The sequence below is a fragment of the Hippoglossus stenolepis genome, chromosome 2 (assembly GCF_022539355.2).
Source record: "Hippoglossus stenolepis isolate QCI-W04-F060 chromosome 2, HSTE1.2, whole genome shotgun sequence".
NCBI lineage: Eukaryota > Metazoa > Chordata > Actinopteri > Pleuronectiformes > Pleuronectidae > Hippoglossus > Hippoglossus stenolepis.
Genome location: NC_061484.1, coordinates 32,140,648 through 32,152,366, shown reverse-complemented (window position 1 = coordinate 32,152,366; position 11,719 = coordinate 32,140,648). Strand labels below are relative to the sequence as shown.

The following is an 11,719-nucleotide window of genomic DNA, read 5'->3' as shown; positions in this document are numbered from 1 at the left end:
CTCTCTCTCTCTGTGTGTGTCTCGCTCTCTCTCTCTTCTCTCTCTCTCTCCCTCTCTCTGCCCTCTCTCTCTTCTCTCTCTCTTCTATCTCTCTCTCTTTCTCTCGCTCTTTTCTCTCTCTCTCTCTCTCTCTCTCTCTCTCTCTCTCTCTCTCTCTCTTCATTCTTCCTCTCTCTCTCTCTCTCTCTTCATTCTTCCTTTCTCTCTCTGTCTGTCTGTCTCTCTCCCCCTCTCTCTCTCTCTGCAGCACAGAGCTGAAATGGAAGATCGGAGGACACGTTCAACTCTGTCGTTCACTTTCATCCTCTGCTGAGGTTCAAATCGTAATGGACTAGTGCATCTGAACTTCTGGGGGCAACAAAGAACCAACACAACAGAATAAACCAGTGCCTCAGAACACTAATACACCCCAGAATAACCACTAAAGAATTAAACATGGACCTTTCACTTTCTAATCAGTAGCAGGAATGACGCACAATGCCCCTTATGATAACTCAGTAAAAGGAAACAAGTCCTAGGCACACAAATAGGATAGTTTTCCTCTTTTGTTAACAACCTGCACAGTGCTAGTACAGAGAAGAACAGGCCAAATTTCAGACAGAATAATAAAGACTGAACTGAACCAAGCTCCTGCAGGAGCACCTGGATAATTCTAAAGGGAATAAATGGATGGGGAATGTGCTCCTGTTGATTAAGTCCCTGCCCTTTGTACACACATCGCTACTCCCCATTGGATGGTTTAGTAGGGTCCTTGGATCGGCCCTGCCAGAGTCAGCCAAGAAGACGATCAAACTGGACTCTCTAGAGGAAGTAAAACTCGTAACAAAGTTTCTGAAGGTGAACCTGCAGAGGGATCATCACCGGTACAGCCTGCTCGACCCCGGTCGACCAAGGCAGCCCGACCAACCTCCGGACGCTTAGGGTCTATCTCCCAAGGCAGGGGGCACGCTTGCTCCAACCTCCACTGCTCAAGTAACGAGCCAGTTTTGAAAATATAAGAAGTAGAAAGTACCGAAATTTCTGTTCAAATGTATCGAGTAAAAGTAAAAAGTCCAGAGTGACCAATGGGAGTTGAAACCTGTGTCCCTGGGGGGGTTTTCACACCTCTGATGCCCCTGGGAGACTGAGTTCCTTGCTCTGGTTTTTGATGGAGGGAGACTGAGTCTTGGAGGAACATGCGGCTTCAGGCTCTTGACTGAACATGTAGTGGTTTCACAAAGAACCATGGCCCAACATTGGGAACTACAGTTCGGCCTACATGTGTAGTCAAAAGCCTAAAGCCGCATGTCCTTTGGTCTGGAGAAAACCAGGGCCTCCAGAACTCCGTCTCCCAGGGTGCCTCAACATCACACAGAGGTGTGAAAACCGACCGGAGACACAAGGGTCAACCACTATTGGTCACTCTAGGCCCCATGACCTGTGAGGTCACCGGGCCAATATAAGGCCAGGTCTCCCCCTCTTCATTCTCTTTCCATGCAATCCCTCCAAGGGGAGAAGTCTGTCCAACTGCTCTTCTTCGATTCCTCAACTCGATGCGACCCTCAGAGAGGAGCCCACCTCTCTGTCTGCGCAAGAGGTGCAGCTTTCCACTCACCGAGCGAGGAAACCTCCTCCAATCCAAGCTCTACCAACCTTCAAGCAGCGGCGCGATGTCCTGCCGGAGAACTTCAAACAGCAACTGAGCTGCACCGCTCAACAGAACCACAAAGGCAGGAGCCACAAAACCAGCAAGACGACTTCACAGAACTTCAAACAGCACAGCAACCTTTTTTCCCTTTCCATGGACGGGTAACACAACTGGGCTTAATAATTATACTAGGCTAAACAAAGACTGTTTATTCGATTCCTTGTGATGTTTATAAGTTTGATTTGAGTTGCTGTGATATTTTGGTTACAAGTTATTTGAAAGTTAATGTTAGTTATGCTCTTCAGTCTTTCCTTGCATGCCTCTAGTAACTTTCTCTAATTTGGCACCAACACAGACACACGCATATCTCAGCACCAATCTCTCTGACCCCCCCCCGACATAAAAACCTTCTCAGAAACCACTAAAGGCCAGAGGCTGCCCTCGGTGGAGGACCACTTCTCTGACCTCTAACTGTTTTTAAAGTCCTCCAAACCGCTCACAAGAAAAACAGGCAGCGACGAGCTGTTAACGGACCAGGAGATCTACAGACTCAGGAAACTCGTGCTGAGAGTTAAAGGCCAAATGTTAAACGATGATGACGAGTTCTAAAAAGTCCTTTTACTCTTCTCTTTTACTGACCTGTTTTCTGACTGTTTTTCTCTTTCTTTTATCCATGTGTGGGTTTAAAATCAGCACTTTAAATGTGAACGGAGCCAGAGCTGATTTTAAAAGAGCGGCTGTTTTTAAACTCATGGATATTAACAGAATAGATGTGATGTTTTTACAAGAAACCCACAGCACTGAAGACAATGAGAGTGACTGGAGGAGGGCTTTTAATGGGGAGGCTGTTTTAAGCCACAAGTCCAGCTGCAGTGGGGGGGGGGATTATTTTTGCCAGGAGTTTTTTACCACTTTCCTTTAATGTGGATGAGATCATTCCAGGTGTTTTATTAAAGGTTCAAACTGAATATGAGAATGTCAAGCTGGTGTTTCTAAATGTCTCTGCGCCCACTAATGGGGTGGACAGGATGGACTTTTTAAACATTTTGGATGATACTGTTAAAACCTGTAGTGGTGATGGTTTTATGTTTTTAGGAGGTGATTTTAACTGCACAGGAAATCCCACTTTAGACAGAAATCACTTAGAGCCACATCCTGCATCATGTCTCAGACTGAAGCAACTGACTGAGGCACATGAGCTGTCTGATGTGTGGAGGGGTTTTAACAGTAATCACAGACAATACACCTGGAGCCATGCAAGGGAAAATGTTTTATCCCTGGCTAGACTGCATCGACTCTATTGTTTTAAACACCATTTAAATATTTTTAAAAGGTGTTTTATTCAGCCTGTGGGTTTTACTGATCATTGTTTAGTCTCCTGCTCCGTTTTTATCAGAAATGTTCGTTTAAGAGCGCCTATTGGCATTTTAACACAGCCCTTTTAAACCACCAGGCTTTTAGAAAAGCTTTTAAGTTGTTTTGGTTTTCCCACAGAGAGAGCAGGCCTGCCTTCAGTAGCATTCAGCAGTGGTGGGATATCAGAAAAACACAAATCAAACAACTTTGCCAGCAGTTCACTCCCAATGTCAGCAGAGATTTAACCCGGACAATGAGGGATCTGGAGAGACAGGTAGAAGAATTGCAGTCTTTAGCAGCTTCTACAGGAAATCCAGGGCATTTAGACTCCCTCAAGTCCAAACAGTCGGCTATAGCCAACCTGCTGGGCGTCTCAGCACAGGGAGCTCTGGTCAGGTTTATGAACATCTCACAGATGGATGCCCCCTCCCAGTTCTTCTTTGGGTTGGAGCAGAAAAATGGACAAAGAAAGACCATTCACTGTTTATGAATGGGTAGCGGCTCTGAAGTCTCCGACTGCGTGTGATCAGGAAGTGTGCTACCGGTTTCTATAGAGACCTCTTTAAGAGTGAGTGGTCAAGTAATCTAGATGTGCACAGCAGCTTTCTGGATGGTCTCCCTCAGGTAAGCAGGAGCAACAACACGGAGCTAGCCGCAGACATTACAAAGGAAGAGCTGCACAGAGCCACCATGAGCCTGCAGAGCGGCAAAGCTCCAGGGATAGACGGCCTTCCTGCTGATTTCTTTAAGTCCTTCTGGAACATCTTAGGACAGGATCTGCTCGAGGTAGTCAATGACAGTCTGCAGAATGGAAGGCTACCTCTGAGCTGCAGGAGGGCCGTCATCACTCTGCTGCCGAAGAAGGGAGACCTACAAGAGTTGAAGAACTGGAGGCCGGTCTCTCTGTTGTGCACAGATTACAAAATCCTGTCCAAAGCTCTGGCCCTCAGACTGAGGGAGGTAATGGCGTCCGTCATCCACCCTGACCAGACTTACTGTGTGCCCGGCAGGCTCATAAGTGACAATGTCACTTTGATTCCAGATGTTTTGGACCTCTCCAGTTCATTGGCAATAGAGACTGGTCTTATTTCCATAGACCAGGAAAAGGCTTTTGACTGGGTTGAACACATGAACACATGACGTAAATACACAAAAAGTTTTCAAAATTCTAATTTTCTCTCTCCCCCTCTCTCCCCCCCCCCCTCTCTCTCTCTCTCAAAGTTTCTCTGGAGGAGTTTTCTAGTTCATCCAACTGTTTATTTCTTTCCTCCCATCTAGAAGAAACAAGTCCTTCACACAACAACGTGAGTGCGGTGAGAGACCAGAAGACAGAGCGCAGGTAAATGAAGAGTTTCATTTCAAAGCACTTGATCTCCACTCTTCAAGGCTGCCTCATTAACCGGTGGAGTTCTGCATCATTGTGATTTGATGAGAAGGGTCAGACCATGAATGTCTTGGGAGGTCCAGAGTTGAGGTGGAGTTCATGTGAATTTCCCAGTCTACTAATCCCAGAACTAATTCTTCTGATTATTCCGACTCCACGTTAACGCACAACCAGAGCACAGTGGGAGGCTCCGCCCATCTAACCCAACAGTCGATGGTTCCTGTGTCGCTCTACTGCTCACGTGCACCTGTGCATGAGCTCATGAAGTCCAGTCTACACAAGTGAACAGTTTTACACGTGTATCAGACAAAACAAGTTTGACTCACATGAGTTGAATCCTCGTGAGAAATGAGTAAAGAACACTAAAGTAATGTAAGTTTGCATAATTATGACCTTTTACGATGTATTGTTATGACCCAGTCTTCATATGGACTGGAGGTGTAAATAAACAGGAACTGACTTCTAACATGAGGTGAAAAGAAAGAATAATTCAACATGTTTTTTAAGTCCAGTCTCAAGAAAGTAAAGAAAGTGTTAGATTCACTGTCAGGCTGCAAAACTACTCTCACTGTTATTTGCATGAAATATATTTTAATAAGTTCACGCATCATTTCCAAAATAAAAGAACATTTCTTCATTTTAACGAGGGGATTTACTGGTGTTTGTCCGTTCGTGCATGTTAATGATGTAAAGAAGGGAAGCCAAGGTCTTAACTGATCTATGATTTCTATCTGTCATCGTGACTGGCTGACAAACATCGTTTCTCAAGGGTGGAATCTAGCTGCTGATGTGGCTGCACCACAGAGACGTGTGAAGCAACGATGGGTTTGAGAGAAGCAGCGAGTTGCTTTGTCATCTTCCTTCTTTCTGTGTCAGGTACATCTACATTTAGGTACAAATGTTCATCACTTGGACTCAAAGATGAACTGATGAGCTTTTGGTGGTTGAAGGTCAAGGTCACAGTGGCCTCACAAAACATGTTTTTGGCCTCTCGATCATGATAGGGTTAGGGGTTGTCTCTCTCTCTCCTCTCTCTCTCTCTTTTTCTCTCTCTCTCTCTCTCTCTCTCTCTCTCTCTCTCTCTCTCTCTCTCTCTCTCTCCCTCTCTCTCTCTCTCTCTCTCTCTCCATGACGTCCACTACGCCAGCGTCTGCTTCACCCAGAACCGGGCAGATGCCATCTACTCCAACATAGCTCGAGTTCAACCCCAGAGAGAAACTGAGGAAGACGAGGAGGAGGCTGAATACAGCGCTGTTCGATTTGACAGTGCAATAGGGTGAGCAGCTCCACACGTGAACATTTTCATCACTACACTTATTGAGGTTAAAAACTGTGGGTGTGAGTGGTTTATTCTGCCCTTCACAGAACAAGACGTGAAGAAGAGGGGGACGATTCATCTGCAGTGTACAGCACAGTCACCAAACACTGAAGAAACACAACATGAATCTGTTGTTTATGGATTTTACAGCCTCACGGAACCAGAAGAAATAAAACATATAGACATGTGCAGTGTTTGTAAAGGTTTGTTTTCTTTCTTGATGGGTTGGTTAACCCAGATTACAAATTCTCTCACTTCTCACTTTGGAAGTCACGAAAGGTAAAGGTAAGAAAGTTGTTCTTCTTCTCCCACAATTGAAAATATTTCCCAGGCTCAACCAGGTGTAGAGTTAGCCTCAGGTTAGGCTAAAGCTAACTGTAATGTATGTTACTGTCAAAATGTTACAAATAACAATAAGATTATTATAAATTGTAATTAGTTGTAACTCTTTCTCAATCGTGCCGTGTCGGACGGTTGAGAAAAGTAAACCGCTGCGTCCACTGGCTGGATCGAGGGGGGGCAGGCCTGTTCAACGCTGCTTACAGCTTCAGTTGAGGATGATTCAGGTTTGGTGTGAACAGCCACTAAAGTCGTTTCTAACACTCTGTTACATGAAGAAATTCACAGTTTGTACAAACCACAGTTTAATCTAACACCATCGGGCTCAGGATGCATGTAAGTGTAGAGAGGAAGGAAGGGGGGGGGTTTATCAGTTTAAATTGATCTTTCTCTTACAGAATCTGTCTTTATTCTCAGACTCTTCTGTGTTGGAGGTAGACGTGTCTGTGATGTGACTGAGTTTCATCTCGTGCACATTATTTACCTGTGGATGTTTTTATTGTTTGAAGTCACAGACGAGAGCAGCAGCTACTATGAGTGTAACTGCAGCAGCCAGTGGATTTGTTGTCCTTCTTCTCACTGTGACAGGTACTGTACGTCTACATTCATGTTTCACTCTATTTTACACTCGGACTTCTGATTCACCTGAAGTGAGTTTGAGAAAGAAAGTAAAAATATAAATGAACCATTCATTCATTTTCAGATCACCACCTGTAAAGTGATGCAGAAAGAAAATATATGAAGGAATTATCATCAGTATTATTTTGTATCTTTGTTTAGAAGTTTCTATCGTCTAGAGCTCAAAGTATTACAGAGGCTGAAACATGTTATTGTTATTATTATTATTATTATTATTATTATTATTATTATTATTATTATTATTATTATTATTATTATTATTATCATCATAACTGAGTTCCTCTCCTCTCGATGCAGGAATTGTCATCAGTGTGTGGAGTCATCAGTTGAAATGCTATGGAATGCTGCTCATGGAAATGTGTTTCTTTTCTACAGAAAGTAAAAAGTAAACTAAGTGTTCTCTGGTGTCGTTATGAATCTGATTCTCTGTGTTACAGTGGTACAGTGTGAGAATGGCTGGGATGTGAGTTACACTTCTACTGAGATCTGTGCCGTCAGAGGATCAACAGTGGACATTACCTGTACCTACACATACCCATCCACATCTAATAACCATGATACTACAGTTCAGGAAACTTTCTGGTTCATTCAAGAGAGTAATGGGATTTACGTTGATCTGAGTACTGATCCGGAGTATTCAGGTCGTGTGGAGTATCTCTGTGGAAACAACACGTGCACTCTGAGAATCTCTAACCTGAGAGAGAGAGACTCAGCTGTGTACAAGTTCAGGTTCACAACTAACCAACCTACTGGGAGTTTAACTGGTTCAGCTGGAGTCACTCTGTCTGTCACAGGTAACATTTACATCTGAACATTCATTCATTTATTTCCTACATCTTGTTTGGTTCACTTGAGTGTGTCTGTGCACTTTTATATGCATGTGTGTGTTGTCAGTTTGGACTAAAATTAATTCCTTATTCTCACACACAGATTTGCATGTGCAGGTGAGCACATCAGTGAAGATTGACTATTATAAGTATGCAGAGCTCAGGTGTCAGAGCAGTTGTCGTCTTCCTGATCCTCTGAACTACGTCTGGTCCAAGAATCAACAGAAAAAGATTGAAGGAGCATCTTATTCAGGTTTATTTGATCATACAGACAGAGTTTCCTGTGCTGTTAAAGGACACGAGGATTTCCGCTCTCCATCAATGTGTGAGTTTAATCTACAGTATTTCACTAACAGCACCATCTGCTGGAGTATTTGAGATAATGCATTGTACCATAACTTCATGTGTCTTTAAATACTTTTTTCTGCATGGGCACATTGAACTCTTGGGATACTACTGTCAGTACTGACAAACTAGTGTTGTACTAGTACTAGTATTCTGCTTCTGTAAATAAAGATGGAAGACATTACTGCTGCCCAGAAGTGAAGCCAAAGCATTGTGATCGCCCCCTGGTGGCTGGCTGCAGTATAGAACATACATCCTGTCTCCTCCATGTTAGTGGGAAGGACATGGACCAATCTAAAAGGTCAAATACATTTTTCTCAAAGATGGTTTGTGTCATTTTAGGTCGTGCTTATCACACTCTATTGTTGCTGTTTCTCATAAGTTTGGTTTTAATTTGTTATTTGATGAAATGAAAATTAGATTAAACTTCATGATTGACAGCTGAAGCTGACTCAGGATTGGTCGAGCTCATGTATGGGCGGGACCTTGATACTGTGGCTCCATCTCCAGATCACTACTGTGCAGACTGTGGTTCCAAATGTGAAAGATGGCAGCGTTGGTATCCAGGATATTTTGGCTTCATTTCTGGAGAGTGGGAGGAAGTGGAGACGTGTCGTCCATCTTTGGTCGACTCTGCATAAAAGACACAGATCATTTCCTCCATATTTGCCAGTTAGCAACTTCTACAAGGTCCCTCATGTTCCTCTCCTCCAACAGTGTGTTTCTCCCTCACTCTGAAGTCTAAAGGGAACTTCCCTGGGTTTTTTGTGAACTGAAAGTTTCCTCATCTTGGCATCGTCATCATCTTAAAATGAAAACCTGCCGACTGGTGATTCACCAGAGAAAATACATGGAGTTAGTTTTATAAATGTATAAGTTTATCTTCTGATTCTCTGATGTGCTCTGTGTTACAGTCGTATGGAGTCAGAATGACTGGGATGTGAGTTACACTTCTACTGAGATCTGTGCCTTCAGAGGATCAACAGTGGACATTACCTGTACCTACACATACCCATCCACAGTTAATAACCATGATACTACAGTTCAGGAAACTTTCTGGTTCATTCAAGAGAGTAATGGGATTCACGTTGATCTGAGTACTGATCCGGAGTATTCAGGTCGTGTGGAGTATCTCTGTGGAAACAACAAGTGCACTCTGAGAATCTCTAACCTGAGAGAGAGCGACTCAGCTGTGTACAAGTTCAGGTTCACAACAAACCAACCTAATGGGAGTTTAACTGGTTCAGCTGGAATCACTCTGAATGTCACAGGTAACATTTACATTAGTCAGTTTGAAATGTTAGTGTGTATGTTGAAATAAAATCACATGTTTGTTCACAGCCCCTCAGCTCCAGGTACATGTGAGGAGATCAACAGCCAATCCATATTCTACCTGGACAGAGCTGACCTGTCACAGCAGGTGTCAGCTCCCTGATCATCTTTCCTACGTTTGGTACAATAACAATAAACTTGTTGGACAAAAAAAATACTTTCACCTCCAACACTTTAATGCTGAAGACAGCTATCACTGTGCTATAGAAGGACATGAGCGTTTCCCTTCTCCTACATTGTGTGAGTTTACTCCTCCTCATGAAGCTACAATAATGTGGAAATAATTTAAATTTAAACTTTTAACAAATAAAACAGACAGTGTTTTGATTGTATTCTCTTCCTGTGTGTTAATATAAACTATCCTTCAGACGCTCCAAAGGTTCCCTCTGTGTCAGTGAGTTCCTCTGGTGAGATCATGGAGGGCAGCTCAGTGACTCTGACCTGCAGCAGTGATGCTAACCCAGCAGCTAAATACACCTGGTACAAGAGAAGAAGAGATAAAAGACTTCAACCTCTCAGTGAAGAGACACAATTTGTCCTCAGCTCCATCCGGTCGTCAGACTCTGGAGAGTATTACTGCACAGCTGAGAATGAGCTGGGAAGGAGTTCAGCAAACATCGTTATTACTGTGACATGTGAGTGAAACACAGGTTATTAAGTGAAGAGATATTGAATCTGTCCCATTCTTTGTCCTTTACATTTTAAATGTGCAGATATGGGTCGTTTGACTTCTGCCCCATAAATATTCACAGTCAGACCATCAGCAGCACAAAGAGAATCCACCCAGCGTCTGTTAAAACATCCATAAAGCTTTCACCATCCTCAGTAAACTTGAAAGATATTTCCTTCACTGTGCACATTCACATGACGAGCAAACAGCTCTCAGCAGACAGACAGTGGTGAAAACAAAACCCTGCTCCTGTGCACACGTCACACATGCACCTCCCAGCAGGGGGAGCAGTGGCTCAGAAACATTTTAAGAGACACGCCCACAAACAGGCCACTCTGAACAGGGCTCTTCACACGTTTCATTAGGAAGAAACTCTGTCTAATTGTGGAAAAGGGTCATAATATGTCACGTTTAAGTCCACGTTACAAACTGGACTCTGGTTTGGAAATCTGTGGACATTCAGGGGAGTCTGGAAACAGTAGTGCAACAGGAAATCATTGAGAAAAACCTCTCACTTAACAACAAGGAGAATTTACCTGTGTCAGTTTAACAACCTTGCTGTTGTAACTCAGTGCCTCCACTCACCTGAGAACCTTCGACTTTAACACATCGTACCATATATGTCCCCAAATGTTAAACACAATGTCTGTCATCTGTTATCATCATTCTGTTTTCACACGTACAGACGCTCCAAAGCCTCCCTCTGTGTCAGTGAGTCCCTCTGGTGAGATCATGGAGGGCAGCTCGGTGACTCTGACCTGCAGCAGTGATGCTAACCCAGCAGCTATCTACACCTGGTACAAGGAGAACCGAACTCTGCTTCAAGGACCAGAGGGCGTTTATCGTCTCTCCTCCATCAGCTCTGGGGACAGCGGGGTCTACTCCTGCAAGTCTGAGAATCAGTACGGACGGATCAACTCCACGTCTCTACACTTAGACGTCCAGTGTGAGTAGAAAACATCCACATATCCATGAAACCCAGCACTGTCTCGCAATCTTATAGAAAGTTCCTGGGTCCGCCCCCTTATCTGGATTCACACCAAACTTTCCTGAGTTCTTCCCTGACCCGTACCTCATCCTACCTTCAAGTTTCATGCTAATCGACTCAGTAGTTTTTGTGTAATCTTGCTTAAAATCAACAAGCAACAAACAAACGGACTTGGGTGAAAACATCTGTTGTTGCATAGCGACACTATATGACGTCATTCTCTAAACTCATAGTGACGACATTCCCACCATATGATCATAGATTATTTTTCAGTGTCTATAAGCTTCAGGTCGTCTCTATAGTCCTATTAGAGGCAGGAATACAGCAGATAGGCAGTTTTAAGGATGCATGATGTAAATCTCTAACTTCTTTGTGACATTACTTATAACTCATCTTTCCATTATACGATGGGGAATAATGTTCTGATCAGTATATGATTTAGTCTCTCTGCTATTTGTGGAAATATCTTGGAAAATGTGTCTTTTGGGTCAAATCTTTGCTCATCTTGACCTCTGACCTTTGACCGATCAGCTGCAAAAGTTAATATTCACTATAATATTCAGTAAGTTTGGTTCATGTGTTGAGTTATTTTGTACATTCACACACACGGGCTGAAAACAAAACCCTCAGTACCTGCTTCTGTCTGTGCTGGCGCCCCGGGTTAATAATGATCATCTATATTTAAGAAGCACTTATCAAAACCAGAGATTGAAAAGTTCTTCACTTTGGTTAATGAATATTTCTGAGTTGATTTCATGATCTTGCATGTTTTACACCAGACGCTCCAAAGCCTCCCTCTGTGTCAGTGAGTCCCTCTGGTGAGATCATGGAGGGCAGCTCGGTGACTCTGACCTGCAGCAGTGATGCTAACCCAGCAGCTAATTACACCTGGTA

At 43.5% G+C, this 11,719-nt stretch overlaps 1 protein-coding gene across 1 annotated transcript in view; it reads left to right on the top strand.

The window, feature by feature from the left end:
• Positions 1–8,764: 8,764 nt before the first annotated feature.
• LOC118098679 (B-cell receptor CD22-like) overlaps positions 8,765–11,719 on the top strand; it is a gene marked incomplete at its 3' end in the record, with an annotated part of 28,419 nt that continues 25,464 nt past the window's right edge. Inside the window, exon 1 of the mRNA XM_047343509.1 lies at positions 8,765–8,775. Coding sequence (XP_047199465.1) covers positions 8,765–8,775 — 11 coding nt within the window. The remainder of the gene's footprint in view (positions 8,776–11,719) is intronic.